Raw genomic sequence first — 27924 nt, forward strand, 5'->3', positions numbered from 1 at the left:
AAATGCCAAGTAATATGTTAACATTTTTGCAGGGTACGGCTACTGGTGGATGAAGGCTACGAAGATAAACTTCTGATTGCTCATGATATACATACTAAACATAGATTGATGAAATATGGAGGTCATGGCTATTCACATATCCTCACCAATATAGTTCCTAAGATGTTAATTAGAGGGATATCTGAAAATACAATTGAGAAGATACTGGTAGAGAACCCAAAGCGATGGTTAACTTTCAAATAGTAAAATCATTTCTGATTCTTGCACATGAAACTGATAAGAGAAAATCCAGCTATTTGAATCCAAACTAATTTGGGGAGGGGGTGGTTGAGGATGAGGGTAGGAAGCCCCAGAAGCTATCCAGAGCTTCCCCCCCCCACCGGAGCTAATAATCTTCCTTTTTACTAGAATGAGGTTTGCCTTATCTCTGAATCTGGCTACCTCTAATACTGGTTTTATTTTTTTTTTTAATAGAAAAATACCTGTTCCCAAACAGTGATTTTAATCCTATACCTACCAAATAATTGGACTCTTTTGAAGATTCATTGATTGTACTCCTTGAGAAAATTTAAACTGTTTCCAGTTAAATTACCCCCCTCTGGAGCAATTTGAGATTTCTTGTAATATTGATGATCCTACTAATTATCCTGCTGTTCTTTAATTAATGCTTAATGAATAATATGGCACTATAAAGTAGCTTCTGTAGCAAGTGAACTTGAGATTTTAAGTTTTTTTTTTCTTCAAAAGATAGTCACATGGTTACGGATTTACAAATGCTTTAGAGTGTTTTTAAATGAAATATCCAATGTGTATTCTCTCTCTTTTACATATAAAATCAGACCCCCTCTTCTTCCTGCATTCAGAAGTCCATATCTGTTTTGTTCTAAATTTTGTTCTTATGCTCTTGGAAATGTGAGACACGAACCACATGGATAATTGCTCTGAATTATAAAAATGCAATAATAAAAGTTTGAATATATTACATAATATAGTTTAATGAATCATCATCGTTACATGTATAACAAAGGCCACAATTTAATTGATTTGTAAGATATGATGCAAAAATAAATAAATAAATAAAAGAAATGTTTGCCTTATACGTTTTCTCATTTCTTTTGTGTATTTTTTATCTGAGTATTTTTCTCTGGGCCTAAACAGGGGTAAGCGATGCTTATTTGTCTGAAGAAAAGGTCATATCTATTAGAAATGACAGTCTTGATTTTCAGAGCTTGGTACCCAGCTCTGGGTTGTTTGGTTTGTTTGGATTTGTTTTTTTTTTTTTTTTCCTCCCGTGGAATGAAGTCCTTTTATTAACTCCTTGGTATATTCTATGCCTAAAATAAATCTTTTGCTTGAATGCTTTACTTTTCTAGTTGAAACACACAAAGCTTCTCCAAAGCTTGCTTCCAATTTTCTCTGTAGTAAACATACATATCCACAATTGTGAAAGTCCTTTAAGTGGAAGGAAAGTCCATTTTAATATTTTTTAAAATCAAATAGATTAGCATTAGAAAAACCAAAGTAGATTAATCATGACACTTGGTGAGCAACTACATGCTTTTTCATCTGTATTTGACCAGACTGGGGCATATTACTGGGGAAAACAGGAACTATAAATATATATACTGATGAATAACAATTCTTCTTTTTTGAGATCTTGGCTAAGCTACCCTAGAGATTTTCTTAAAAATGAGCATAGCTGAGCTGTAATGATGACCCCTAGACTTGAAATGGAACTGTCCTAAAAGATCAGCCAAAGGGACAAACTAATTTCTTAAAAAAAAAAAAAAAAAAAAAAAAAAAAAAGCAGACTGAACATGTGTAATTCCTTCACCAATGAAACAAGTGGGTTAAATATTTCTAAATTTCTGTTTCTGAAAGCTATTTGTCAGAGGATCTTCAAAGGCAAATAGCAAGGAATAGATTTTTCATCATTATGGGGGAAATTGTTTGACAGTTCAGCGTATGACAACGCGTACTTTATATCTTTCACTTGGTAGATTAAAGAGATGGCTTTTGGTGTTATGTGTTAACCAGAGAGGCTGGATTTTGGCCTCTTACTGTGCTCAAAATCTACATTAATGTCAGTTTTAGTCCACCTCTGAAACAAGAACAAATTGATGGCTCAAATACATGTAATATATCAACATTGAAGGCAAAGCCACTTTGTTACTGTAAGCCTAATGTTAATAGTCTACCACAGACTCTGGGATAAACTCTTGGTTTGAATAAGACAAGAGTGGTCCAATAGAAAGGAAAATGTGCTCCAGGCCATCTTTAACCTATGCAAAATAATATACTCTTTTAAAATTCTTAACAGGAGCCATTTTCACTAAGAACTGTTGTTTTGGTATTCCATATATATTTGACATTCAAAATAATTCAAATATCATATATAGTATGCTTTTTAAAAATGTATTTCTCTAGTCTCTATATCCACTGTGCCTAAGCCACATATAATATATATACATTATATATAATGTACATATTATATATAACATATATTGTGTATAAAATATATACATCTTGTTGTATTGATAATATGTTTATCTGTTAATTTTGAAATAACCTCAGGCTACAAACTTGTAGTAAGGGTTTGAAGGCATTACAAACTGTCCCCTTGGTAATTCATGCAGTGGCTCAAGTTAAGCCTCTGTGCATCAATAATCTTTTGTTCCATCCCTGGGCAGAGGGGTACGATGGGGAAGAGGACTGCAATCTGGATTTATACTGAAGAGTCTTTTGAAGGAAGTATAGATTTTTTTTAATATGGACTCAATATGTATATTGACAAGATAAACAATTATGAAGCTATCTAAACACTGTAAATACTTACACAGGATTCTTAGCACATTTACAGGACAATTCAATGTCATATTCTAGATCTGTTTCTAAAAAAAACACCATTAGAGGGAGGGGGAAACCAAATTAATAAATATTAAACTACGTGGCAATAATACAAAGCTTGAGAACTACTTCCCCCCAAATCTAGAACATTCCAGGTTAAGGCTTAAAGCTGAATCATTCCTAAGTTTAAATGTAAAAGTAACAAAAATACAAGGCAAACAATTTCTTTGGAAAGAAACAATATGATTTCCCTCAAATCTTTCCTTTTTACCATAAAATCATCCCTTACCACACTATAAGCGGCCTCCAAGTATCATAATTAGCAGGTAAACTCACAAGAACCAAAGCTGACATATGGATAAAAGCAGCAATATCATAATACACCAAAGTATCATATATATTGAAGAAATAATTCAGTGTAGTAGATTTTTTTTCTATAAAAAGTTGTGATCTCTATAGGACTTCATTCACATGGACACTAACATTAAGGAATATTTGCTTTGGCGGCGGTAGTGGATCACACATCTGCGTATCTTGCTTTTAACTTTTTTTTTTTTTATCATAAGGTTTTTTTTTTTTTTTTCTGAGTTGTACAGATGTGAGTCAGGTAGCATTTGATTTCCCCCCTCCCCCCAACACACACACACTATTGAGGTGCCCCACTGTTGGTATCCACTGGGATTCTTGATTCACAGGCTCCGTGAGCCATTGTGGATCCAGTGCTCAGATTCAGAAGAAATAAGCTTAGTTTCTGAATGATCAGTCCGCGTAAATAATAAATCCAGAAAACGTGCTGTATTTGTTGTTGTTTCCTCCATGTGCTTTTCCTCCATCTAATTTTATGTAGACTTCATCTCCTGGCTCCAAGTGAAGAACTACACTGTTACTGGCGTAGTCGTAATTCTGATCGGCATCCTGAGCAATGGCACTGGCACGGACCTATGCAAAACAGATGCGTTATTAAAATGAGGGTTAAAAGCCTAGGACACTTCCTCCTAGAACTCAAACTGCCAGATTTAAATGATAGCTATGTACTTCCTGATATTCCTCTACTACCACCTGCCATAGCATGGAAATTGGTATATTTAGTCTCTAGCTGTTACTGGAAAAGAATGATGTCATTCTACCATGGTTTCCACTCTTTCACAGTCCTGTTGCACAAATCTTGAGGGTAGCATTGCACTGAGGCTCCATTCAGCTTCTTTGTCAGTTTTAACTCAGATATAAGATCATCATTGGGATTTTTACTACTTAAAATCAAACAAAAACATTTTTTTCTCTTTGAAAAATTTCCTTCCTATTCTGACTCTACTCAATCAGCTCACATCTCTTTTTGAAGTAAGAAAAAAAATCCACTTAGTTTTTTGCATTTTAATTTAAACTTCCATTAACTAGAGAACCTGAGGAAGGGCCAACAGAATATGAGACTCTTCATGTCTTCATTCCATTAGTCCTCATTGGAATGTAGCACAGTGCTTGGCACATCATAAGCATTTAATAAATGTTTATTGCTTTGGAGCCTTAGTGAAAAATTCTGTAAGATTTGTGATATAAAAAAATCCAAGGAACTTCTTGGACTTAAAATAAAAATAGTAATAAAACAAAAATACTGTATATAAGCAAACCTCAAAATATATATTCCTAAGGGACTAAACCGATTCTAGAGAAGATTTTTTTTTAAACAAACTATTGATAATCAACAGACCTGTTGAGTCCTTACAGCCTTATAAATGTAAAAGTAAATAAATCTATAGTATGGGCTTATAGTTTATAAAAATCTGAAATGATGATGATGATGATGATGATGATGATGATGATGATGATGATGGAGGTGGTGGTGGTGGTAGTGGTGATGGTGGAGATGGCCTGTATTTATATAGCACTTTTAAGAATTTCAAAGTACTTAACAAAACTTATCTCACTAGATCCTCCCAACAAACCTGCCCCATTTTACAGATAAAATGAACTCAAATGAGACTGGTGTGACCTGCCCAGTGTCATTCAGCTATTAAGTATCTAAGGTAGGATTTGACGTGGGTTTTCCATACTCCAAGACCAGCATTCTACTGCACTCTCTAGACGGAGAACTGCTATCTGGCCACTTTAGAAACCAAGCTCATTTAACATTGGGCAACCTAAGCTTGTTTGGAATTCCTTTTTTTTTTTTTTTTTCTTATATATTGATCTGTTTGAGCATCATAGTTGCTCAACGCTGACATGTTTTCTTAAATCAATGAACTAAACTGAGCATAAACTAAAAGACATAAAATGAACTAAATTCCCATTATTTAAGGGCTCTGCATTGCTTAGAATGTTTTTTCTCTAATTGAATGTACTTTTTATCACATGATGGCTGTAAATGTGTCTTTTCCTTTTGGCTTTCAGCATGTAAGCTGCTTGTGAATTGGGTCTATGATCTCATTAGTGAGTTGATAAGCATTTACAAACAGTCAAATTGCCCATCACATCAAGTGATATGAGCGTTCTGTCACACCTACAACTCAAATTAAGCTTCAGATTCATTTAGGTCTGTGGTGGTTCTGCCTTGTAAAGCATTTCGGTAAGCATATTTGTAGGTGATTTATTTGAGTAAAATATCTTCCTCTTTGTGACCAGGTACTACTTCCTAGAATAATCACACTTCCCCAAGTAAAGGAGCTAGAATGGACCGCCTTAGCAAGCTTCAGCTAAGCAAAAATGGATGACTTAGTGAATAATATGCTGGATTTTTATCATTTGGCAAATTGGAGGGGGAGGGGCAGAAAATGACCCCTAAGTCAAGAAATTCCTTGCTTTCCTTTCAGAGTTTAAATGAAAGGTTTTCAGATTTAAATTTTCATATAGGATAATATCACATTAATGCTGAAATGTTAAAAGAGGAGAAACCTCTTTGACATTGCTGAACTCAAAAAGTAATTTGAGTAAGGAAGGGGGTGGGAAGTAGAAATCTTTCTAGGTATCACATACCAAAGGGTAAGAAGAGCTTAAAGGCAGTAGAACAATTTAACACTATATAAACTTGCACTTATATTTCTTATGATGATGGCGATATACCATGTAGTTATACGTAGAAATATTCACTATATATATATATATATATATATATATATATATATATATATATATATATATATATCAGTTGAATGAAATGATTAAATAATAATGATAATAATTGAACCAAAGTTCATTTCTTGGGAATTAATTACCAGTTGGAAGAAAAGTTGATCATCTTGAGTCATTAACTTCATTTAATCATTATTCCCCAGGAAAACAAACCCAACCTATAGGATGTTGCTATTTGGAACAGATATTGAGAACAAAAGAAAAGAAAAGAAAAGAAAAAAGACTACATTTCCATGGGTGGTGAAAAACAAATCCCATAATAAGTCTTTGTATTCTTGGATAGGAAAAAAAAATCTATCCATGTATTTAGCAATCCAGTATATAATTAATAGATATTAATAGGATTTACATAACATTTTATATTTGGGGTACTATGCTTAAGTATATCTTACATTTTATTAGTTTAAACATTAAATGCATTCTCTAGAAGGGCATTACAGGGCTAAGAATCATTCTTTCTATTAAAATATGATTTATAGGTGACAAAACTAAAAATATAAAGCAATTTCTATTCAGTTGTGTATACCCACAGTACCCTGAAACTGCATTAGTTAGATCCGGCATTCCAGCATTTTACCCCTTACAGATTTCCCTTCCTTTGTTTGGAAAAGCCAGAGCAATTTCTTTTTAATGTCTGAAAAGAATCCCATAAGACTTTAAAATAGTCTGCTACAAGACTTTCCAAATTAAACAATTATCATTCTCTAGTATACTTGATATCATTTAATATGCCTGCCCACCTCATCATATTGCAAAGGTATAATGGGACCAGGAAACTGCAAATACATAGGAGCCAGCTCTGTGACTTCAGCAAGTCTTGAAGCTCTCAGGCTATTAAGGGTAATATATTCACCCTGGAGATGATTTTGAATTTCTCAATGTACACTGATTTGGATGTTTTCTCAGAGAATGGGATGCTTTTTTATTTTCAATCCACTATCATTAGTATATCCCTGAATGTAATCCACCATCATTCCTATATTAATTATTACCTAAGAATTTGCTTTTCTCTTCCAGTATTTCCCAAAGTCCATAAAAAGATAACAAATATACCAAATCATACCAAAAACCAAAAGAGTCATCTTAAATATCAGCTACTTAAGTTAAATTCTAAGGAAAGAAAAATAACTATTATTAAACTATCCATTTATGACCTTTTTCTGCTTTCACTGGCTAGTTTATTGTGGTTTTAAAAGCAGAAGTAATACTTTCAATAGAATAACAATCTTTTACTCTCAATGTTTCTGGCTTAATTGAACAAGGATTTTTTTCGGTGTTTTTTTTTTCCTACTTCTACTTTGAATAATTTTGATCTTAGCCTATCCTAAACAACAAAAGAGGCAAAATGCAAAAATAATTTGAAGCTTATTTAGTGAGACAAGGAAAAAAAAAACCCAACCATATTCTTCTTAGTGGTAAGTTTATCAAAGTATGACAGAATGAGTTGTATTATCATTATCTTATTATTAAAGGTTTATCATTAGAGACAATATTTATGGCAGAAGTTGCTAATTTAATTAATTGCCACTGGAGTCCTCATAATTTCATTTTCATGGTACTTCTGAGGAACCATAAACAAAAGGTTAAGTGGCATATCAGATTAATTTACTGGCCTTTGATGCTTCCATCTGTGATCCTGCATTCAACACAGAGCATAAATGAAATGGCTCTTCCATGATTCTGGTACAGTGATAGTTCTCTCTTTCCCAGAGAATATTGCATTTTTTTTGTTTATTTCTTGCTTCTCAAAATCTACTTAATCCATAGAACACAATACTTACCAGGATGCACAAGTTTCAGTTCTATAGACATCAATTAGGTCAGAGCAAAAAAAAGGGGATAGGACATAAAATGATTCTAAGAAATTTTCAGAATGTTGCATAATTTCGAAGGGGGGGAATTAAGGTGAAATACTTTTGTGGGTTCCTTTTACATTTTCTACCAACAACTTGGACTCTACAACAGGATCCATCATTTCTGAAGCAGAATAATCTTATCTCTAAAACTACAGTATACTATATGATTTTTTTTAAATATTTACCTGTTGCATACATCTTACAGAATTAACTCACCTAAATGTTTTAAAGTGTTACACATTTTACACATCATTTAGGTGAGTTACATAAAGCTTGGTTGCTTTATCGTTTCTTTCTGACTGTACAAAAGAGGCCTCTATCTGTGAAACTCCCCCAATGTCATAATTAAAACCTCCAACCAAAGTAATTAGCCTTTGGAAGGGGCAGAAGATGGAGGAAGATTTTTAATGAAACCACTATTACATGCACAGGCTCAGTAGGTTAAAGATCAAATTTCAACTATTTCAAATGGATTGTTCCTTTTTTTTTTCTGTTCTATTGCAGAACTCTAAAAAGGGATGTTTTTATATTTTTAATAAAAGTCAAATCTTACTGCCTCAACAAATAATCCATTACATATACTTTCTTAAAACTTAATTGGTGTCCATAGAACTGGAGCTTGTGCATTCATGACAGTGTTATTTGTTACAGATTAAGTAGATTCTGAAGCCAAAAAAAAAAAAAAAATTAAACTAAAAATGCAAAAACGTTTGCTTGTTTCTCTCTCTTACCTTCATTTATGCTACCTATCACATCTCCACTTAAGAGATAAGTACTCTTATAATATGCCTACAGATTGATTGTCTATAAATGTAAATATAACTTTCAGGGTATCCTGAAACCCTAAATGACCTATTTTCTTACATTGAGACATGTCACCTTCAGCAATTGACCTATAACTATCGGGGAATCAGAGAAAAATTTTACTTATTTTAATATTCTCTTCATTCATAATAATTATAATCCGCATCTCTGGCAGTGCCTCCTGGTGGCAGTTTACCTGTTTTTCTATTTCTTTGGCCCTAAAGGCCCCTTAAAGAAAAGGGCCTTTGTCCTTTTTTGTTGTTGAGCATCCTTCCTCTTCCCTTTCGGAAAGGATTGAAATCTAAGCATCTATCTTCTGCTTTTTTGTTTTCATGGGGCTGAAGAGGGACTTAGTGGAAGAAAGCCCTTTTGTGGTTGGGGGGAGAGAGAGGAAAAAGGGTGACCTGAAGCCTCCTTTCCTTAGTTGAGTAAATGGTGGCTCCAACCCACGCCAGAACATTTGGCCTAGGGGAAGGAGAGGCTCCCTATTAATTGCCAGCCAATTAACATCAGGACTCTTCTCTAACCTCGGGGTTTTTGCTCGGCCTGGGAAGGAGCAGACAGGGAAGGAGGCAGGCGCGTATTTTAAAAGGGAGGTAGGAGAAGCTTTCTTTAGGCCGTCTTTGAAAGGAGGATGGTTACAGCCTTCTTTTCTGTCTCCTACCCCGGGCTGCCCGCGACTTCCTTTTAGCTGCAGTTCACCACTGGAGTAAGAGGGAAAGCGCTGTGAGTGCCCCCGGGTCGCCGAGTCAAGTGCGAGCCCATTTAATTCCCCGAAGCTTCTTCCCCCCCCTCCGTGCGTGGGTAAGGCCGCTTGGCAGCCGCGCGTGGGAGGGAAGAAGCCCTGCGCTCGGCTGGCCTCAGCGCCGGCCCCGGCAGGACGCTGGGAGGCTCCGAAGTTCCTCCCCCGATTCCCACGGCTCAGGCCGGGCAGAGAGTGGCAAAGCGCACCCCGGACTAGTCCGCGCGCGTCCCCGCAGGCCTGCCAGGTGCGGTGCCGAGCCCCCCGCGGACTTTCTACTTTTCCTCTTCCTAAAATCATCTCCGCTCTCGTTCTTCCTGCTCCCTCTCTCAGAAACAGGGGTGCTCATTTTTCACACTTTCTCCCTTCCTTTGTCCTAAGTGCCCGCGCGAGGTCTTTGGCCTCCAGGTCAGGAACGCACCCATTCTCTGCGCGCCCCAGCTCGGGGCATCTTCCTGGGCCCTAGCTTTTTTTCTCTCGGGGTGACAGCCTCAGGTTATCTCGCAGCTCCCGGCCCCATCCTTCCCCTCTTTTCCGGAGGTTACAGGTCCCAACTCTTTCACTCCGGGGGACGCCCCCGCGAGCACTCCCGCCTCTCGGAGTGCCCCCGGCTCTGACCTCTCGTGGGCTCCGAGGCTGGGGGTGGAGGAGTTGAGCTACCTCTCGGCAATCTGGGACCGCCCTCTCCAAGCCGGCCGTCGGAAAAAATTCCAGCCCTTTCCCAGTCTGGGAGTCCTCAGTGCGACAGTGTCCCATCCATCGTCTCCCTCCCGAATCCCGGTTACGTCTCCCCCTTTCCCCCACTTTCCTTTCCATTACCCTGCTCCCACCGCGATCGTGCAGCTCTTCTCCTTCACCCTCCTCCTGCCCCTCAAAGTGCCCTCTCTTTTCTCACCTGATTGTTTTTGCAGAGATCGGCCCACATGCTGGTGCCGTCCCCCCCGCGCATCAGGACGTGGTAGGTGAAGAAGTAGATGCCAGGGATGGAGCAGGTGAACTTGCCCGTGGTCGGGTCGTAGTGGTTGCCCAGATTGGTGACCACGTCGTCGAACTTGAGGACCTCGTAGCCTTCGTGCTGGCGCTTAAGGCCCGCGTAGAAGGCGATCTTGGGCACCGTGCTGTAGGTGGCGGCGCTGATGGCCCCGGCCGCGTTGAGCCCCGGAGCCCCAGGGGGGCCCGGCAGGCCCTGCCGGCCCGGCTCCCCCTTCTCTCCCGGCGGCCCCACGGGACCCGGCGGCCCGGGCTCCCCGGGAGGTCCGCGGGGGCCGGCTTTGCCCGGCCGGCCGGCTTCGCCTTTTGGCCCCTGAATGAAGGTGGGCAGCGACTGCATGAGGCCCCGGTCGGGGGTCGCCGCCGTGCTGGGAGCCTTGGTGCCCCCGTAGGGGTCGCAGACCATGCGGCAGGTGCCCAGCATCTCGTAGTGCGCCGACGTGCCCGCCGAGCTCACCAGCACCGGGATGAGGATGACCAGCAGCAGGACCATCACCACCCCCAGGGCCCCGGCGGCGATCAGGCGCCTCCTGCTGCCCACCAACCGGCTCAGCGCGGGGCGATCCTCTTGTCTGCTTTTGGACAAAATTTTGAAGGCTGGGCGGGGACCTCCTCAGAGCCGAAAACGACCCCCTACGAACCCCAACTCCCCTGGGCCGCCGAGCGTCCGGCAGCTCCCCTCCTCCTCCTCTTCTTCCTCCTCCCTGCTGTGGCTACCGCTGGGGAGGGAGGGCGCGAGGGCGGGAGAAAGGTGACTTGAGTTGAAGTCCCGAGCAGTATAGGGAGGGGTGGGAGAGGCTGGGGAGGGGGAGGGGGACGAGGGCGTCCGCTCGCCTCCTCGGCGCCCCTTCGCCCCTTCGCACCTGTGGCTGCCGCCGCCGCCGCCGCCGCCTGTGCCGGTGAAGCTCGGGCAGTCGCCGCCGCCGCTGCAGCCGCCGCCGCAGCCGAGGGAGAAGGACCGCGGGCCGGGGAGGAACCGCCCGCCTCCTGGGTACCACGGAAGCCTCTCACACTTTTATGCTGCCGCCAGTCATCGACTTCTCCCCTTTTTTGCAGACTGTGCCAGTTCGAATCAACTTTGCCTGTGAAGTTGCTCCCCCTCCTCCCTTTCCTGTCGCGTTTCCTTCTCCTGGAGCTCCTGGTTCCCGAGCCGCCCCTCCCGCTCTTCCCCGGAGCACAACTCCGGGAGAGGCGCGCGGGGTTCCGAGCGCGAGCTCAGCCGAGCGACTCCTGGAGCGTGCAGAGCCAATTGCCCGGAAGGAGCGGCGGCGGCGGACGCAGAGCCGGAGCCGCGAGCACAGGCGGCGACCCTCGCCTCCCACGCCCCCCGGGAGGCAGCGGAAAGCTGAGGCGCGAAGCGGAGGGAGCCCGAGCCGGGACAGGAGCGCTCCGCGGCCGCACACAGACCCCGAGAGCAGGCTTCTGCTCCGCTGCCACCTGCCAGGAGAAGAGGAGGCTGACAAACGCGCCCGAGCAATTTATAGGCACCCAAGGCGCAGAGGAAGGGGAGCCGCTTTGGCATCACATCCCAGCATCTGCTCCGCTCATCCCACTCAGAGGCAGTTTGGCGTGCCTCTGACAACGGGGGGAGGCTTCTCGCTCTATTCCCCCCTTCTCTTCAAAGGATGCACAGTGAAATCCCAGACAGTCCCTAGCTGGACCTGACTGATGACAGCTCGGTTCCTGGGGTGGGGGGCGGGGGGAGGGAGATACACGGTTTTCCAAGTCACTGAAGCTGGACTAAAGGGTCAGCCCCGTCTGAAGCCCCCCTTTCCTCCATTCCCAGCGGCGGCCGAATGATGGAGGTGGAAGGGCTGCGACCAACAATGTTTCACCAAGGCCTGGCTCCCATTCAGCCTCTCAAGTGTTATGTGAAATGTCATATACGTGTCTACACACACATTTATACATACGTATATACCCACATATGCCTATATACCCACATAAATATGCACGGACATACATGTATGCGCATATATACACATAAATATGTATGTATATATACATATAAATACATATAAGCAGAACCCTTTACATTTTGTAAATGGCCCAAGTGAAAGTTCTTTTGAAAGCCTTGTTTTCCTGACAGACTTCTTAAAAGGGAGGAACTTGGCTTCCAGCAAGAAAGTTAGCAAATTAAAGTTACTAACGACCATTGAAGTAACTCCCTGGAGTTGGGAGTCAGTCTCACGTGCCATAAAGGCCAAACGTTTTCCACACGTGGGACAGGTTTGTCATTCCCCATGCTCTGGCCATATCAAGTCTAACACTGCTCCTGGAAAGAGTGTGACATACGTGCCCATGCATTCCAGTCACACTTCTGAACGTTTCTTTTGTCCGCGGATTTCATTTCTTTAAAGAATTCGGGCCCCTAAGAAAAATGGCTATTTGGAAAACAGCATTCAAAAGTCCCCAGACAAAGCAGTGTATCACAGGGCTCCGGGAAAGGTCTGTCTCTGATAAGGAAACAGATAGGTAGTTTCCAGAGGAGATTTCCCTTGTGTGTTGGGGGCAGGGAGGAAGGGAGAGGGAAATGAGAAAGGGATGAGCAAGAATGGGCCACTTTAAGTGTGAAGTCAAAGAATAGTCCGAATTTGTAATATTAATGGAAAAGTCCCCAGAGTGGATATTAAGCGAGCTCTCCCACCAAACGAATACGCAAGACACACGAGAGCAGCTTTAAATAAATAAGCAGCATTGATTCCTAAATCGTACTTCTGCATTCAGGAGCAATGGACGTCAATCAAATGTGGATGACATTTGCTTGTCAATACGGGAATGATGGCTGAAAAGATGGTGACTTATTACAGCAGGGCAAGAATCCCAAATGAGAATAAGGAACAAATAAGATAACCACCACCAAACAATAACATCCTGCTGATGATCAGAAGTCTGTGATCTTACCTAAGATGTCTAGTAGGAAAATCTTTGTACCCTCTGCTTTGCACCTTGGCTCCCTCAGCCTGACCAATTTTATTTGGGAGCTTTTTTTCCTATTCTATAATGCAATAAGGTCAAATGAATGGACAGGGAACCAAAGATCCATTGATTCTTTTAAGCAGAAATGTCAGTAACTCCTTTACTTGTTTCCTGGGAGAATCAGAGCTAAAGAGTAAAGCCAGTAAGCACTGGGGTGAGCTGGATCACCTTATCTTCCTGCCAAGTTTCAAATATTACCACGGTTCTTATATCTTGGAAATATATCTCTTCATCTCCCAACCCTCTAGTATCTTCCTTTACAATGGTGGTTTTATTTCCATGGATGTGTGCAAATCTAATTTCTGTATGCATGGTCTTTTGAGCAGATACAAGATACTTATGCTACTCTTGGCCCCAATATATCTCCTCATGAATACTTTACTGGAGAATACCCCTCTTTAAAAAAAAAAAAAAGATGTGGGAGTATATATTCTTTAAAACATCAACCAAAATAAATTCACAAAGCCTGAGTATTGCCAAGACTATACAGGTGGTAGACAAAGGGAGGGGGTATTGAGGGATAAGAGATGCTGATAGAAACTGAAGATTTAAAAGTAATTTCATAGAAAAGGTCTTCTGACCATTCAGGATTCCTCCAGTAAAAGTGGAAAAGATTAAAGCTTCATTGCCCCATGAGCCCATCCCACCTGGATCACTAATGCTTTGGTCCTTCTTCTTTTGCTGATACCAAACTCAAGTTTTGTTTACCAATTTAGTACCCTTACATCTTAAGACTAGTTTAAGATTCTGAAAGGGATTCAGTGATACTATTCATTCAGAAAACATTAAGTACCTATTATGTACAGATCACTCTACCATCCCTGAGGTTGTGAGGAGGGAGAGATACAAAGTTTAAATAAGATAAAAATCCCTGCCCTCCCATTCCAATAGACTTGTGATGGAAAGTGCCATCCGCATCCTGAGAGAGAGAACTATGTTGACTGAATATGAATCAAAGCATAGTATTTTCATATTTGTTGTTGAAGTTGTTGTTTGTTTTCCCTTTCTTCTGTTTTTCCCTTTTGATCTACTTTTTTTTTTTGCACAGCATGTCATCATATATATCATGTCATGCATATGAAAATATGTTTACAAGAATTGTACATGTTTAACCTATATCAGATTGCTTGTTGTCTTGGAGAGGAGGAACACAAGGTTTTACAAAGATGACTATTGAACACTAGCTTTGCATGTATTTAGAAAAATAAAATATAGCTAAAATAGATAAATAACACTAGATATGAAAATGAAAGGATATCAGACTACAGCATATTCATATAACCTACCATCAGAAAGAAAATAACATTTTGAAAGCAAAAAAAAAAAAAAATCCCTGTCCTCATGAAACTTATAGTTGAGTAATGAAAGACACTATCACAGATAAATTATCCTGTAAGTGTTATCCTGGGCAGGTCATTTCCCTGCTTACCTCAGTTTCCTCATCTGTAAAATAAGCTGGAGAAGCAAATGGAAAACCAGTCTAGTGTTTCTGCCAAGAAAACCTCAGAGAGGTCACAAAGAGCCAGATACAAATAAAAAAAAAAAAATGATGGAGCAACCACAAAAACAACAACTGGGAAAAATAAGAAGTGAAAGTTAACTTAGGAATGATAAGGTCCATTGATATACTCTTCACTTACATGATGGTTCTTCTTCCATTCCCAACACTTGCTTCCAGAAATATCCTCATCAAGTAGCCCGGAATCAGCTCCTTTTGTTATCCTGGGAGCATTTCGTGGGCTGCCTTGTGGGTTAAGCCTATTCCTAGTTCTCTCAGGAACATTTTTGGTGGCTCTGAGGCCTTAGAAGTTTGAGAAAGTACTCACGCTTTAGCTCTTGTTCTGACAGTTTGAGTAACCCATCTGATATGGCATATTACTCATCCTCTTTAAATGTATATAATAATAGAAAATGTGTCAATTAAAACAATATTTGGCTTTCTCCAGACCTCCTCAGAATATCCTTTTTTGTCCCTCTCCTTCTTAGAGTTTAATCATGGAAATGGGCATTGGTACCCAGTTTTTATATGGGGGCCTGGCTTTTTGCCACTGGACTATTCCACTCTACCTTCATTTTTGGTTTTTTCTTTAACATTTGCCATCCCTTAACCCCTTTGTGGTTTCTAATCAAAGCCAAGCATTTACTGTGTCACCGTTCCTCATCACTTCTTTTGTTCTCTCCTTATCTTCTATGTCACTTTCTGAAAGTTCAGCTGATCCTAAGTGAATAACTCCCACTCAGGCATGCACTGCCATCAATTAATATTTACTGAGCACCCACTGGCAACATGGCACTACTCAAGGCTCTTTGGGTAGGCAAATAAATATTTAGTCACGAGAGTGATTGCCACATCTTGCAGCAGTTAACCAGAAATAGCATATTTATCAGATCTGGAAAGAAAATAAGGGAAATAACTGGGATTAGATCATAAATCAGAAACAGAACCCAAAGCTCCTTTAAAAAAAAAAAAAAAGAAAGAAAGAAAGAAAAAAAACTCTTGGGTTTCATCTACATAATTTCATCTTTGGTTTCCTCTTTATCCCCTCCCCTCTAAATTCTCTTCTTCCTTCAAAGTTCACCTTTGGTTCTATCTCCCCTCAGTGCTATCCTTTTCCTGAAATCATCTTGCATTAAATAAATGCAAGATGTTGGAGGCAGCTAGGGGCTCAGTCGGTAGAATTCTGGGCTTATAATCATGGGAAATATCAGTTCAAAGCTGACTTCAGACACATACTAATTATGTGAATCTGGGGAAATCACTCAACCCTATTTGTCTTAATCCATTGGAGAAGGAAATGGGAAATCATTCCAATACCTTTGCCAAGAAAACCCCATGGACTATCCTGAGGTGCTGTGTTCAGAAGAGTTGGACATGACTGAGCAACTGAACAACATGCAAAATGGCTCTCTTCTATTTTCCTGTCTCCAAGTTCAACAAAGTACCTTCAGTTTAGTAGCTGCTTTGTAAATGTTTGCTAAATTTCACTGAAGAAAATTAATATCCAAACAGCCAAAGAGAAGGATTGAATTGACTTGTAGAGACCATTCATGAGAATGTAAGCTCCTTTCGACCAAGTAATTTCTCGTTCTGTATCCCTGTCAAATATCAAAACACCAGTTGTTATTCAGTCACGTCTGATTCTTCATGACCCATTTGGACTTTCTTGGCACAGATACTAGACTGATTTTCCATTTCCTTTCTCCAGATGAGGAAACTGAGACAGAAAACAAGGTTAAGTGATTCGCTCAGAATCACACAGCAAGTGTCTGAGGTCATATTTGACTTAGGAAGATGAGTCTTTCTGACTCTAGATCCACTCTGTTTGCCACCCAGCTGCCTAGCTGGCACATAGTAGGCACTTAATAAATGCTTTTCAGCTGACTGATCCCATGGAACAGGTCTGAGCCTCCCTAATAGGAGGGACTTTGAACCAACTTCTATGGGACCATGACTGAGGACCATGACTGAAGACTGAGAGGAAGTGGATCATTTTAGACCTTGAGCTATTGCCCTCCTTGGTCTTGGAACAGGAAGAGTTGATGACTTAGTAAATATTGAAGTGAACATCATCAATGTTCTCTTCCCTTTGGGCTGCTAATTATATCAAGCTTCTTTGTTTAAGTAAGGGGTCAAGGAGGAAAGAGTTAGCTAGTTCTACCCCACCAACCCTACTCCCATTCCTTTGTCACGTCCAAGACAGAAAAAGCACACATTCTGCCTAAGCAAGATGGAGCTTGGGTTTGGGGCTGCCTTTTGTGTTTGTTTTTTCCTGTTCCTGGGTGAATGAAAAATCCCTGCAATGGCAATGTCCAGTCTTGGAGGTGACCTCCAAGATGTCTAGAGGTCCTGATATTTTTTTTTCCAGAGTTGGCTGACAGCCCAGGGACAAGACTGCAGCACCTTCTCTGTAGCTCTTAGGGCACACAGTGCCAATGAGACCATGGGTCCAAACTGTTCTGACTTGTCAGAAGACATTGATTTTAAGGGAAACAGACAGAAACAAAAAAATATGTAAAATCTTAATCCAGTAGCCTCTGGGATATTCCATGAACTAGAACTGTACTTTCTCTGATGTGACCTCCTGGGCATCCTTTAAACACCCCCCCATAGTAAATCTTCTTTAATTTCTCTTAATTCCTTGTTAATCATTGACTATTTACTTTAGGCAATGAAGTAAAGCTGGGCAAGAGCTCAAGATCTGAGTTCAAATAATCTTCAGATACTAAATTGATGAAAGATCCCAATCAAGTCACTTAATCTCTGATTCAGTTCCCTCAACTATACAAAGGGGTTAAAAATAGGTTTTACTTCCCAGATTAAATGAGATAGAAACTGGCACATAATAAGTGCTATATAAATGTTAATTATCATCATCATCATCATCATCATCACCATTATCATTATTATTATATAGCATGCTCTGTATATATTTGTTTGCACATGGTCTCCTTCATTTGATTATAAGCTCCTTGAGGACAAGGACTGTCTGTTGCCTCTTTTTGTAACCCCAGGGCTTATCATAGTCCTTGGCACTTAATAAATGTTTATTGATTGAATGAATGATTAATCTGACTTCCTGAAAAATGCTTTATATTCTGTGAAGATTTAAATATTAGCCCCAGGGAGAGTGAAACTGTAGTTATAAATCATGTTACTAAATTCTATTTTAAATCTTTCTGTCAGCATACACTCTGAGTCTTTTGGATCCTTGAGTATTTTTTCCTTAAAAAGTAAATATCTGTCTCATACCTTATTTGCCTCATATATTGAGTAGCTTTTTATGCCTCTTCCCCACTTTGGGAAGACCTGGACATAGTCTAAAACCTAAGCCTTAAATGACTTTTCCTTGAGGTACCGAGGTAGGAGATTAATGAGCCAAAGAGTAAAGAAATGAAGGAACCTATTTCTCTTACTAAGTCCCTCAGGGTTGAAGCTAGACCAGACAAAATATGAGGTTCCAGAGTAGTGGAGGACAGAGAGGTATAGTGATGCTTCTTGGGCAGTTTCTTCATTAGAAAGATGAGCCACAAATAGTCATTCAAACTATCAAAATGAAATAAAAAGACAAAAAGAGAAGCCAGGTAGTGCCGCAAGTGGTGTATCCTGATTTTCAGTCTGGAAGACTCATTTTCCTAAGTTCAAATCTGACCTCAGACCCTGAGCAAGTCACTTGACCCAATTTGCCTCAGTTTCCTTATTTGTAAAATAAACTGGAGAAGGAAACTCTGCATATAGTAGGGAAATTATAAATGCTTATTGATGAACTAATAGATCGTGGCAGAAATTCGCTTTCAAATTAAACCTATAAACCTATAAAATTACAGGAGTCTGTAACCTTAAAAAGGAACATGATACTTGGATTTGCTATCATCGTTATATCTAATACTTGGAAACACTCAAAATAAAATAAGGATGGGGGAAGATACCAGCAACAAGGTCCCAGAGCAGAGGACTTTCAGGAATTAACCCACGGTCTTGACAAGTCAGCCAGATGAAGATGGATGGATAAAGGCAGGGTACCAAACCAGCTGCTATTTGACTGTGGGAAAATTCCAAGCCAGAGAAACATTTATAAGGACACTGTTGAGAAGCCCAGCAGCAAATAGATCAAGTTGGCAGGCAACCATCAGAATTGTGGTAGCTCAGATTCGGTTTCTTTTTTTTTTTCTTGTAAGTCAAAAGTATCATGCAGTCTATGAGGTGAGGACACTGAGCCATAAATAGGCAGGCTTTGCCCAAAACAAGAGAAGCTGCCAAGCCAAAGGCAGATTATGAATGGGACTGGTAGGGGAATTGGTTCAGGTCGTTCTGAAATTCACCCCATCATACAAGTAGCCTTCAGTAGTAACAACAACAGTCCAAAGTGTATATTATGGCCATCTGGATCTCTATGGAAGTAAGTATATAGATTCTACCCAAATACAGAAACTAGCTAAGTATTTGAAGTACAAATACACAATAGCTTCCTAGAGAGTCCATGACCAAATATAAAATCATTTTGGGGTGCTTTTAATGTCTTTCATAATCTAACTCATTCCCTTTTTAGTCTTCTTATACCTTACTTCCCTCCACATAGTCTATGATCCAATGGACTCTGCTCATGTCTACTCTGTGGTAAAGCCTTTCGAACTCCTATTGTTCCAATCAGCCAGTTGGATAAGTGTCCCTTGATCCTGACAAAGTGATATTGCTTTGGTCCACTTCCATTACAAAGGATAACTCCAGTGATACTGGCTTCCCTCTATTTCCTTGAATGTCTATTCTATCTTTTGACTGCATTTTACCAACTATTCCCCTAGAATTCCTTCAAAACTTATATCTTCTTCCTAGCTTCCTCAGCTTCTTTCAGAACCCTAGCTAAAAATCCTACTTTCTACAATTAGCCTTTCCTAAATCCCCATAATGCTAAGGCCTTCCCTCTAAGACTGTCTTGAATTTATCCTGTATATATCTTGTTTGTGTATATAGTCTCTCCCATTAAACTATTATTCCTTTCTATTGGGCTTATATCCCAAAGAAATTATAAAGGAGGAAAAGGGACCCACATGTGCAAAAGTATTTGGGGCAGCCCTTTCTGTACTGGTAAGGAACTGGAAACTGAGTGGACGCCCATCAGTTGGAGAATGACTAAATAAATTATAGTATATGAATGTTATGGAATATTATTGTTCTGTAAGAAACGACCAACAGGATGATTTCAGAAAGACCCGGAGAAACTTACATGAACTGATGCTGAGGGAAATGAGCAGAACCAGGAGATCATTATACACGGCAACAATGAGATTATGCAATGATCAACTCTGATGCACATGACTCTCTTCAACAATGAGATGATTCAGGACAGTTCCAATGATCTTGTGATGATGAGAGCCAGAGAGAGGACTATGGGACCTGAGGGTGGATCACAACATAGCATTTTCACTCTTGCATTTTTGTTGTTTGCTTGCATTTTTCTTTCTCATTTTTTTCTTTTTGATTTGATTTTTCTTGTGTAGCAAGATACTTGTATAAATATGTATGCATATATTGGATTTAACATATATTTTTACCATGCTTAACATAAAAAAATATTATTCCATTAAAGACAGGGTTTTTTTTTTTGTTTTGCTGAATGATATTTGTCTGAAATCCAGTTTCTTCCCCAGCACTTTTGGGAATGTGCAACTTTGTATTGTCATCAAGCAAGTAATCAGATGTTGCTAACATGCATCCAAAAAGCAAAATTTTCCCACGCTAGGCCTTTCAACTATACTCTAAAATCTTACAACACAATATCAATCAATCAATAAGCATTTAATTACCTACTATGTATCAGGTACTACACTAGGTGCTAGGAACACAAGTACAAAGTATGAAATAATCTCTACTTGTAGAGTATAATTATGATTTTTGGAGGAAAAAACAAGTATATGTAAAATATATGTGACATAAATATGAAGCGAATAAATACCAATATTTTCATAAAATAATTAAATGCAAGGTAGTTTAGGGAACAATAGGAAAGACATAATGTAGAAAGTGGTGCTTGAGCTGAATTTAAAAGGAAAAGAGGAAATCTTTGGAACGTACAAAACAACATAACAAACACTTGGTAAGGACTGTTGAGCCAAGTATAAAGCTTTGATCTAATCACTGAAGGAAATATTCATTTTAAATCAAGACATAATTCTTGACCTCAAGGGGCTACCTGACAGTAACATAGATAGCTACAATAACATAATTGTCCTCCAAAATTTCATCATGCTTTCCTACCTCCATCTCTTTGTCTAGGCTATTATTTATATTTGGAATATTCAAGTCCCCTCTTGTCCTCTCTCAAATCCCTACTCATCTTTTAAAATTCAACTGAAATACCGCTACCTTGCTATAAGGAAATAAAAATTGGAATCAATACTCTGTTAATCCAGTATTGTTGCCTTTCCATGATTGTGATCAACTACATTCATTTTTATTAAATATTTGAAAGTCTACGAAGAATTAAGAGCAAAGCAGAAAAAATAAGTTTTAAGCTGAGAGAAATCTGAGATAGGAAATGAAGAGGAGTGATAAAATTTAGAAACATGGAAAGAACTGAACTACTTCTTTAAACAAGTGAAAACTGCTCTGGTAAAAATGTCTGGACAATTCATTGTCATTTCTTTATAAAACTGGCTGAAAGATGTAAATACTGAATAATGAAGCCCTGAGGAGATCAATGAAAATGGACCTATGATGAAGCTTTATTAATAGAAGGTCAGACAAGCTTGATGCAATCCCTTATTTAAAAGAGTATAGTTCAGATTCTTCCCCATCTGTAATACTTATCTTCCTTAACTTCTTCATAATGAACCCCTAGGTTCCTATAAAGCTTACCTCAAGGGCCATATCCCACAAAAAAACCTTTCCTAATTCCCTATTTTTAGCATTCTCTCACTTTTGAAATTATTGGTGTTTACTTATTTGTGCAATATATTCATTCAGTTGAACATAAACTCTTTGAAGGCAGGACTTATTTTATTTTTGTCTTTAAACCCCTGGCACTTAACACAGTACCTTGCATATGATAGACATTTAATAAATGTATGTCAAATTCAATTAAAACAAGTTAATGTTCAGTCTTTCTATAACATGTGTTTGTTTTTTTTTTTTTTTGCTGAGAACTGAGATATATTTTTAATGTAGAAGTAGAGTAGAAGAGGGAGAGAAATTTTTCTTCAGCCATTCTCAGGCATTTTTTTTGGAAAAAACCAATCACAAAACACATTAACCCCTACCATCACAGGCCCCCTGGGACTTCTGGAGAAGACCTAATTAAGAAATTATATATTTTATTATCAATTCATCTCGATTCATACTGATATAAATATCAGTATCATTTTCCACATTGTATCCCTGAAAGTTATTTTTAACCGATTTTGCCTTTACCCCATTTTGCAGATGAAGAAATAATTTCTCCTTAAGTGAGGCAAGAAGTGGAAGCTAAAAAGTGTTGGAGTTAGGCCTGTACACAGCTTAAAAGTTATCAGATCTTCTTGTAATGCACTTTGAAAAAAAATTGGTGAGATATAGGAGCCAAATGTCTGTAAATATCATTTCCAAGAACAGAATGAATGGGATTTTAGGCTGAACCACTGAAAATAAGATGAAAACCAAGAAGGGTTACAATTCATTTTCAAATTAAAATCAGGAAAGATAGCAATCACTGGTATGATAAAGCTTAGCAAGAGGAATTTAAAAATAAACTCCATATATGTTTCTTTTTAGTTTTTAATCTGAAAAGACTAGTCAAATGTGACAAACTATAAATAAAAATATTATTTTTAACTGTTTAGAATATCTTTATCCAAGTCATGTATATTGGGTTTTGACCTGTAAATTACTACAGATAAAAAGGAAAAAAAGCATTGCTGTAAATATAAAACCACAATCTTAAACAAATAGGAGCTTAACCAAAGTATATCTGAGTGGGCAATTTCAAAGCCATAAAAAGATTGCATATAATATTTGATAATGATGTACATAAATACCAGTAACTACACATATAGAAGATTAATGTTTTCATGTGCTCCTGTATATTGCAAACACTAATATGCATACAAAAAACATAAAAGTCACTGAATGTATCCTTTTCTCCACATTTAAATAGTTATTTATAATTACAGGATTCATTTCAATGCAAGCAATTGCTTATGTTATCTTAAAATAAATCAGTCAGGTATATCCCTCCTTATTATTTTGTGATATAGAATATAAAAGCCAAAAATATTAAATAAAGCAATCATAGTAGTACTCAAGAGAAAGCTCATGAAGCCTCTGGAAATTTTTGAAAAGATAATACAGCACCAATTTTAATAATTTGTTAACCCCCTTTAAATCTATACGGAGATGTAGGATTATATATCTTACAATGCAAATGAATTGGAAAAGGTTTCAATGAATGGTAATTTCATCTCTGTGATGGGTATATTATTTACCCAAGACCAAAAACCATTCAAGTGGTAACACTTTCCTATCAGGAAAAGATAAAAGAAAACCATTCTTACAAAGATATAAACAGTATCTAACAGAAAAAAAGGAAATATTCTTCAATTGCACAAAAGATGATGGGATTAGGAAGCTAGATAAAAAAAATGTCAGAATAAATACAAGAGGTACATGTTGGTAGAAGAGAATCTGAATGATAGAAAAAAAAACTGTTAGTATTTCATTACTTCTTCCTTAATGCAACATTAAGTGCTGCTTTTCAATTTATATATGATCATATGAGCATGTAAGAACTCCTATCTGTATGAAAAAGTGATTACCACACCGGTGAGTGTAATTAGAGGCAAACAATCAAGAAGAATGAAAAGAACAACCCGTTTCTCCATGCTGTCATATGCCATTTCCTTCCACCTTCTCAAATCCTACAAAACTCTCATCCCATTGTTATCCTAACCCAGTGATCTGATGGCGTGATATACTGAGGTCCTTTATATTCATCAGGAACCTGATGGATGAGCAATAAGAATAGATAGCTGGGAGTGGGGGACTCCAAATTAAAATCCTAAGAGTGGTGAGTTAGCCCAGAGATTCATTTTTTTTGCTGTCACCCTCTTGATACCCTCTTCTTTTGTTCCACGACTATTAATTTTGGAATCATTAGTGATGTAATTTGTTCCCCAAATTGCAATTATTTTAATTATTCATTTGTGTAACTTTGTGTGTGTGTTTTTCATTTAGAGTAAGGAAGAGTTTGAACAGAGTTCTCAAAAATGAAGAGGTACCATTACTGCACTAAGTGGTCTCTTTGTCCAAGATAGCATATTTTAAGATAGATTTCAGGTCTTTGAGTAGAATTTAGCTATGATGAAAGAGTGTGTATATGGAGGGGGTGGAGTGTGGAGGAATTAAAGATAGAATATACAGGAACACAGGTGAAAGATGCATTTTGTTCTCTGAAGAATAGATATCCTATGCATAGAAACAATACATATAGAGGATTTACCTTACCCATAGCAAATTCTGACATTAAAATAACACTTGGTCAGAACAAAGCAGAGTATGGCTTTTAAGTTTAGCTGTTGTTTCCCTGCAAAATACTAGGAGCAGTGAAAGAATTTACAGAGGTAGTTATACTGTAGGGAAGAAAGATATACTGGTAAACCTCCTTTTGGTTTTATGATATGCAGTCTCTATTTTTGTGGTCCTCTCCCCATTTAAGAGGAAGGTAGGAGCATAGTGGATAAAGAATTAGGCTCATCTTCCTGAGTTCAGATCTGGTTTCAGACACTTATTAGCTGTGTGACCCTATTTGCAAGTGACCACTCTGTCTGTTTCAATTTTCCTCATCTGTAAAACGAAGTGGAGAAGGAAACGACAGTAAATTTGCCAAGAAAATCCCAAATAGTGTCACAAAGAGTTGGGCACAACTGAAATGATTCTACAACAATAAATACATTTAAGAGTGGTCTGTCATGGTATTTGAGTTTGCATTGGACTAACTTGTATTAAGAAGTCATATTTTTTTCATGACCAATTTCATTTCTGTAATCAAGCAAATGAAAGCCAATGTATTTAGAAACAAAGACTAACACTTGGATCCAATGCTCATGTATAATGGAAAGAATACAAATCTTGCAGCTGGGAGACCAGGATTCTAGTCCTGACAGTCCCTAAATTTGTAGGTAATCTTGGATAAGTCTGTTAAATATCACTGCGTCTCAACTGTAGAATGAAAGATTAGACTAAATGAGTTGAACTATATAAATGATGAATTGTCTAAATAAAATATATGATGATTGCACTAGATGGCCTTATCTCGTGATAAATATCATTAGAGAAAGATTTGGAGAGGATGCTGAGCTTACCACATGGGAAGAGTAAGAGATCACTGACAGTCTATGTCCTGCCTTAGGATCCACTTAAGGAGCACAAATCTAGAGGAAGCTATTAGGTGAACCTCAACAGATGACTGGGAGGAGGACATAGGAGAAGGAGAGTCATAGGGTGAGGGGAAGGTGGATATCTTTACCACCAGGAGGAATATCTATATAAATGTGATTCTGGCTTTGATGAAGTCATTGACAACTCAGTGCAAGGTGGAATTGGGATATTGCTTGATCTCTGTTATTTCCCCACCTTCACCCCAAAGATCAATGTTTTTCTTGGTGCAAATACTTAAGGAGATTATAAGATTTATAGCTGGAAAGGACCTTACCCACCTCATTTTACAGCTGAGGAAACAAAGGTTTGGAGAGCTGAAGTCACTTGTCTAATGTCATACAGCTAGCCAAGGGTACAACAGGTTCAAACCCAGATACTTTGGCTTCAAGTCAAATGTTTTTCCTTGATACCAAAGGGAAATGAAGTACAGTTGATGGCATGCTATCCCTCATGCAATTCAGTCACAGTTCTCGATAAATTAATAAGAATGTTCTGCTACTATAGGTTGCCACTTCTGAGAGTTTTAATGAGCATGACTCATAGAAAAGAGCTTCTGAATCTTTGTTATGGAACTGTCAATCCTTACTTTAAAAGGTCTCTAATCCATCCCTTCCTCTTCACTCCCCTTGCCATCACCATTATTGATAGCCTCATCACATCATGGTTGCAGCATGTACAATGGCCTCCTACTTGTTTTCTCCAGCTTTAATCATCCGGCACATCTTGTCCAGATTATTCTTCCTAAAATATGAATTCGGTCACATTATTCAACCATTCTTTAAAACCTTTAAAATTTTCCAATTGCAGGAGTTTCCAATCTGTTGACTACCATTCATCAGAGGGCCTACCGATTCATTGCAAGAAGCCCACCGACTCATATGGGTACCAGCCATCTCACTAAATGGCTCAGAACAATAAATAAATAAAATATATTCTACTTTCTGTAGAATGAGTGTTGCCTTACATATACCCACACTACTGGTTTTTAAAGGGCTATACTTTAAGTTAACAAGAATTTATTAAGCATCTGCTCTGTATCAGGCATTGTACTCAGTGCTGAGACTACAAAGAATGGTAAAAGGTATTCTGCTCCCAAGGAGCTCACAGTTTAGTGGGATAGATAACCTTCAGTTGTGTATAACTATGATATAAACTGAGGATGATCAACAGGGAGAAGACACTAGCATAAAAAGCCTTCTGAATTTTAGTTGAGATTTGAATAAAAACAAGAAAAATTTGGAAAATTAGGAATTAGAAATGAGGAGGAACAGAGTTCTAGGTGTGGATGACAGCCAATGAAAATGTCTGCAGTTAGAAGGAGGAGTGTCTAGATCCAGGAACAGTAAGGAAGCCATTCAGCTAGTGATTAATAAAGTAAAATTTATTTAAATTCATAATCATTACCAAACTAACTTTTTGACTTTGTATATTTTATGAATCAATTGTTATTAATGATTCAAATTGATATAAGGAGGTTTCAAAATCCATAGCTGGGGAGCTATAATCTCTGGGCTCAAGTAATTTTGCCCATCCTGAAGCTTGGAATGGGGGGGAAAGAAGAGGAAAGAAAATCTCTTAAACAAAATTATCTCTAGAGTTTTTCCAATAGGATCCTTTCTAGAAATATATGCAATGGATTAAGCTGGTCAGGTATAGGACATTTCTTCCACCACATCAGGGGTATTTCCAATCATTATTATCTCTATCTGGCCACTGGACCCAGATGGCTCTGGAGGGAAAAGTGAGCCTGGTGACCTTGCCCAGCCCTCACTGACTTAAATCCAATTCACTTGCATGTAATGGCATCCCCTCCCTGATATCTTGGTCTTCTTGAAGAATGAAAGGCAAAGAACAACAATAATAATCTCCTCTTCCATAAAAGAAAACATGAAAGACTCAAACACATATGGACATGATACATAACTATCACACATTATATTCTCATCCATTATTGATACTTAAAATATGAAGCATTATGTGAGTATACTGAACAGTTATTTCACCTTCATCCAAACGCTGTATTGGCCAAACAACTCCCTCAAGTCTGCTATCTTCTGGCAAGACAGGGCCTGGATTGCACTTAACCTCCTAGCAGCTATCATTTCATCCAATAAGTTACTTGGCAAATCACCCTATGAGAAGCCATGAGCATCCAGATCCAAGCTTCCAATCTCTTGAATTATGAGGTGCTACCAAGGCTGGACCTAGCCATCTCAGGATCTCTCCTTGGTCACCTGTGCTTTCAGAAAGACACCTAGGGGGAGAAACAGGAGAGGAGAGAGGATCTCTCTTTTTAAGACTCTTAAATCTAGGAATATCTTTTTTACTCAAACTTGTTTCTCACTATTCCCCAACAAAACTCAGCTAATCCATCAGCTTCTATAACTTCACACCTCTCAAGCAGGGCATATTAATAGCTGACAAATATATACATCATATATATATACATATATATATGTATATATATATATACATGTATATATTTTTTTAAATTTTTGAAGCATTTTTCATTATCCCTTTATTCAATCTTCCCAAGAATTCTTTGAGGTAACTACTACAGGTCTTGTAGACCTAATTACAGATGAGAAAACCAAAAATCAGGTGCAATTACTTCTCACTGGCATAGTAAAGGAATAGATATTGCTGACACAGTGGCCCTATAGTCAGGAGGATCTGAG

The 27924-nt window shown here is 38.8% G+C and overlaps 2 protein-coding genes across 2 annotated transcripts in view; one reads left to right on the top strand and one right to left on the bottom strand.

Moving 5' to 3' along the window:
• The window catches only part of PTER (phosphotriesterase related), a 101647-nt gene extending 100561 nt beyond the window's left edge, over positions 1 to 1086 (top strand). The window contains exon 5 of the mRNA XM_074266673.1: positions 33 to 1086. Within this exon, the coding sequence (XP_074122774.1) occupies positions 33 to 243 (211 nt within the window). The 3' untranslated portion in view covers positions 244 to 1086. The remainder of the gene's footprint in view (positions 1 to 32) is intronic.
• Positions 1087 to 3385: 2299 nt separating this feature from the next.
• Positions 3386 to 11161, bottom strand: C1QL3 (complement C1q like 3). The gene is made up of 2 exons (XM_074266675.1): positions 10268 to 11161; positions 3386 to 3786 (listed from the first exon to the last, which is right to left on the bottom strand). The coding sequence occupies exons 1-2, from the start codon at positions 10853 to 10855 to the stop codon at positions 3607 to 3609; spliced, it is 768 nt and encodes a 255-aa protein (XP_074122776.1). The 5' UTR covers positions 10856 to 11161; the 3' UTR covers positions 3386 to 3606.
• Between the last annotated feature and the right edge of the window lie 16763 nt (positions 11162 to 27924).

Source organism: Sminthopsis crassicaudata, chromosome 5 (genome assembly GCF_048593235.1).
Source record: "Sminthopsis crassicaudata isolate SCR6 chromosome 5, ASM4859323v1, whole genome shotgun sequence".
NCBI classification, from domain to species: Eukaryota; Metazoa; Chordata; class Mammalia; order Dasyuromorphia; family Dasyuridae; genus Sminthopsis; species Sminthopsis crassicaudata.

Bases quoted from the DNA above. Each gene is read 5' to 3' on its own strand.
- C1QL3 (XM_074266675.1), bottom strand. From the start codon at position 10,855: ATGGTCCTGCTGCTGGTCATCCTCATCCCGGTGCTGGTGAGCTCGGCG. The intron at 3,787-10,267 runs GTGAGAAAAGAG...TGTTTTGCATAG, and splicing joins ATCTCTGCAAAAACAATCAG to GTCCGTGCCAGTGCCATTGC.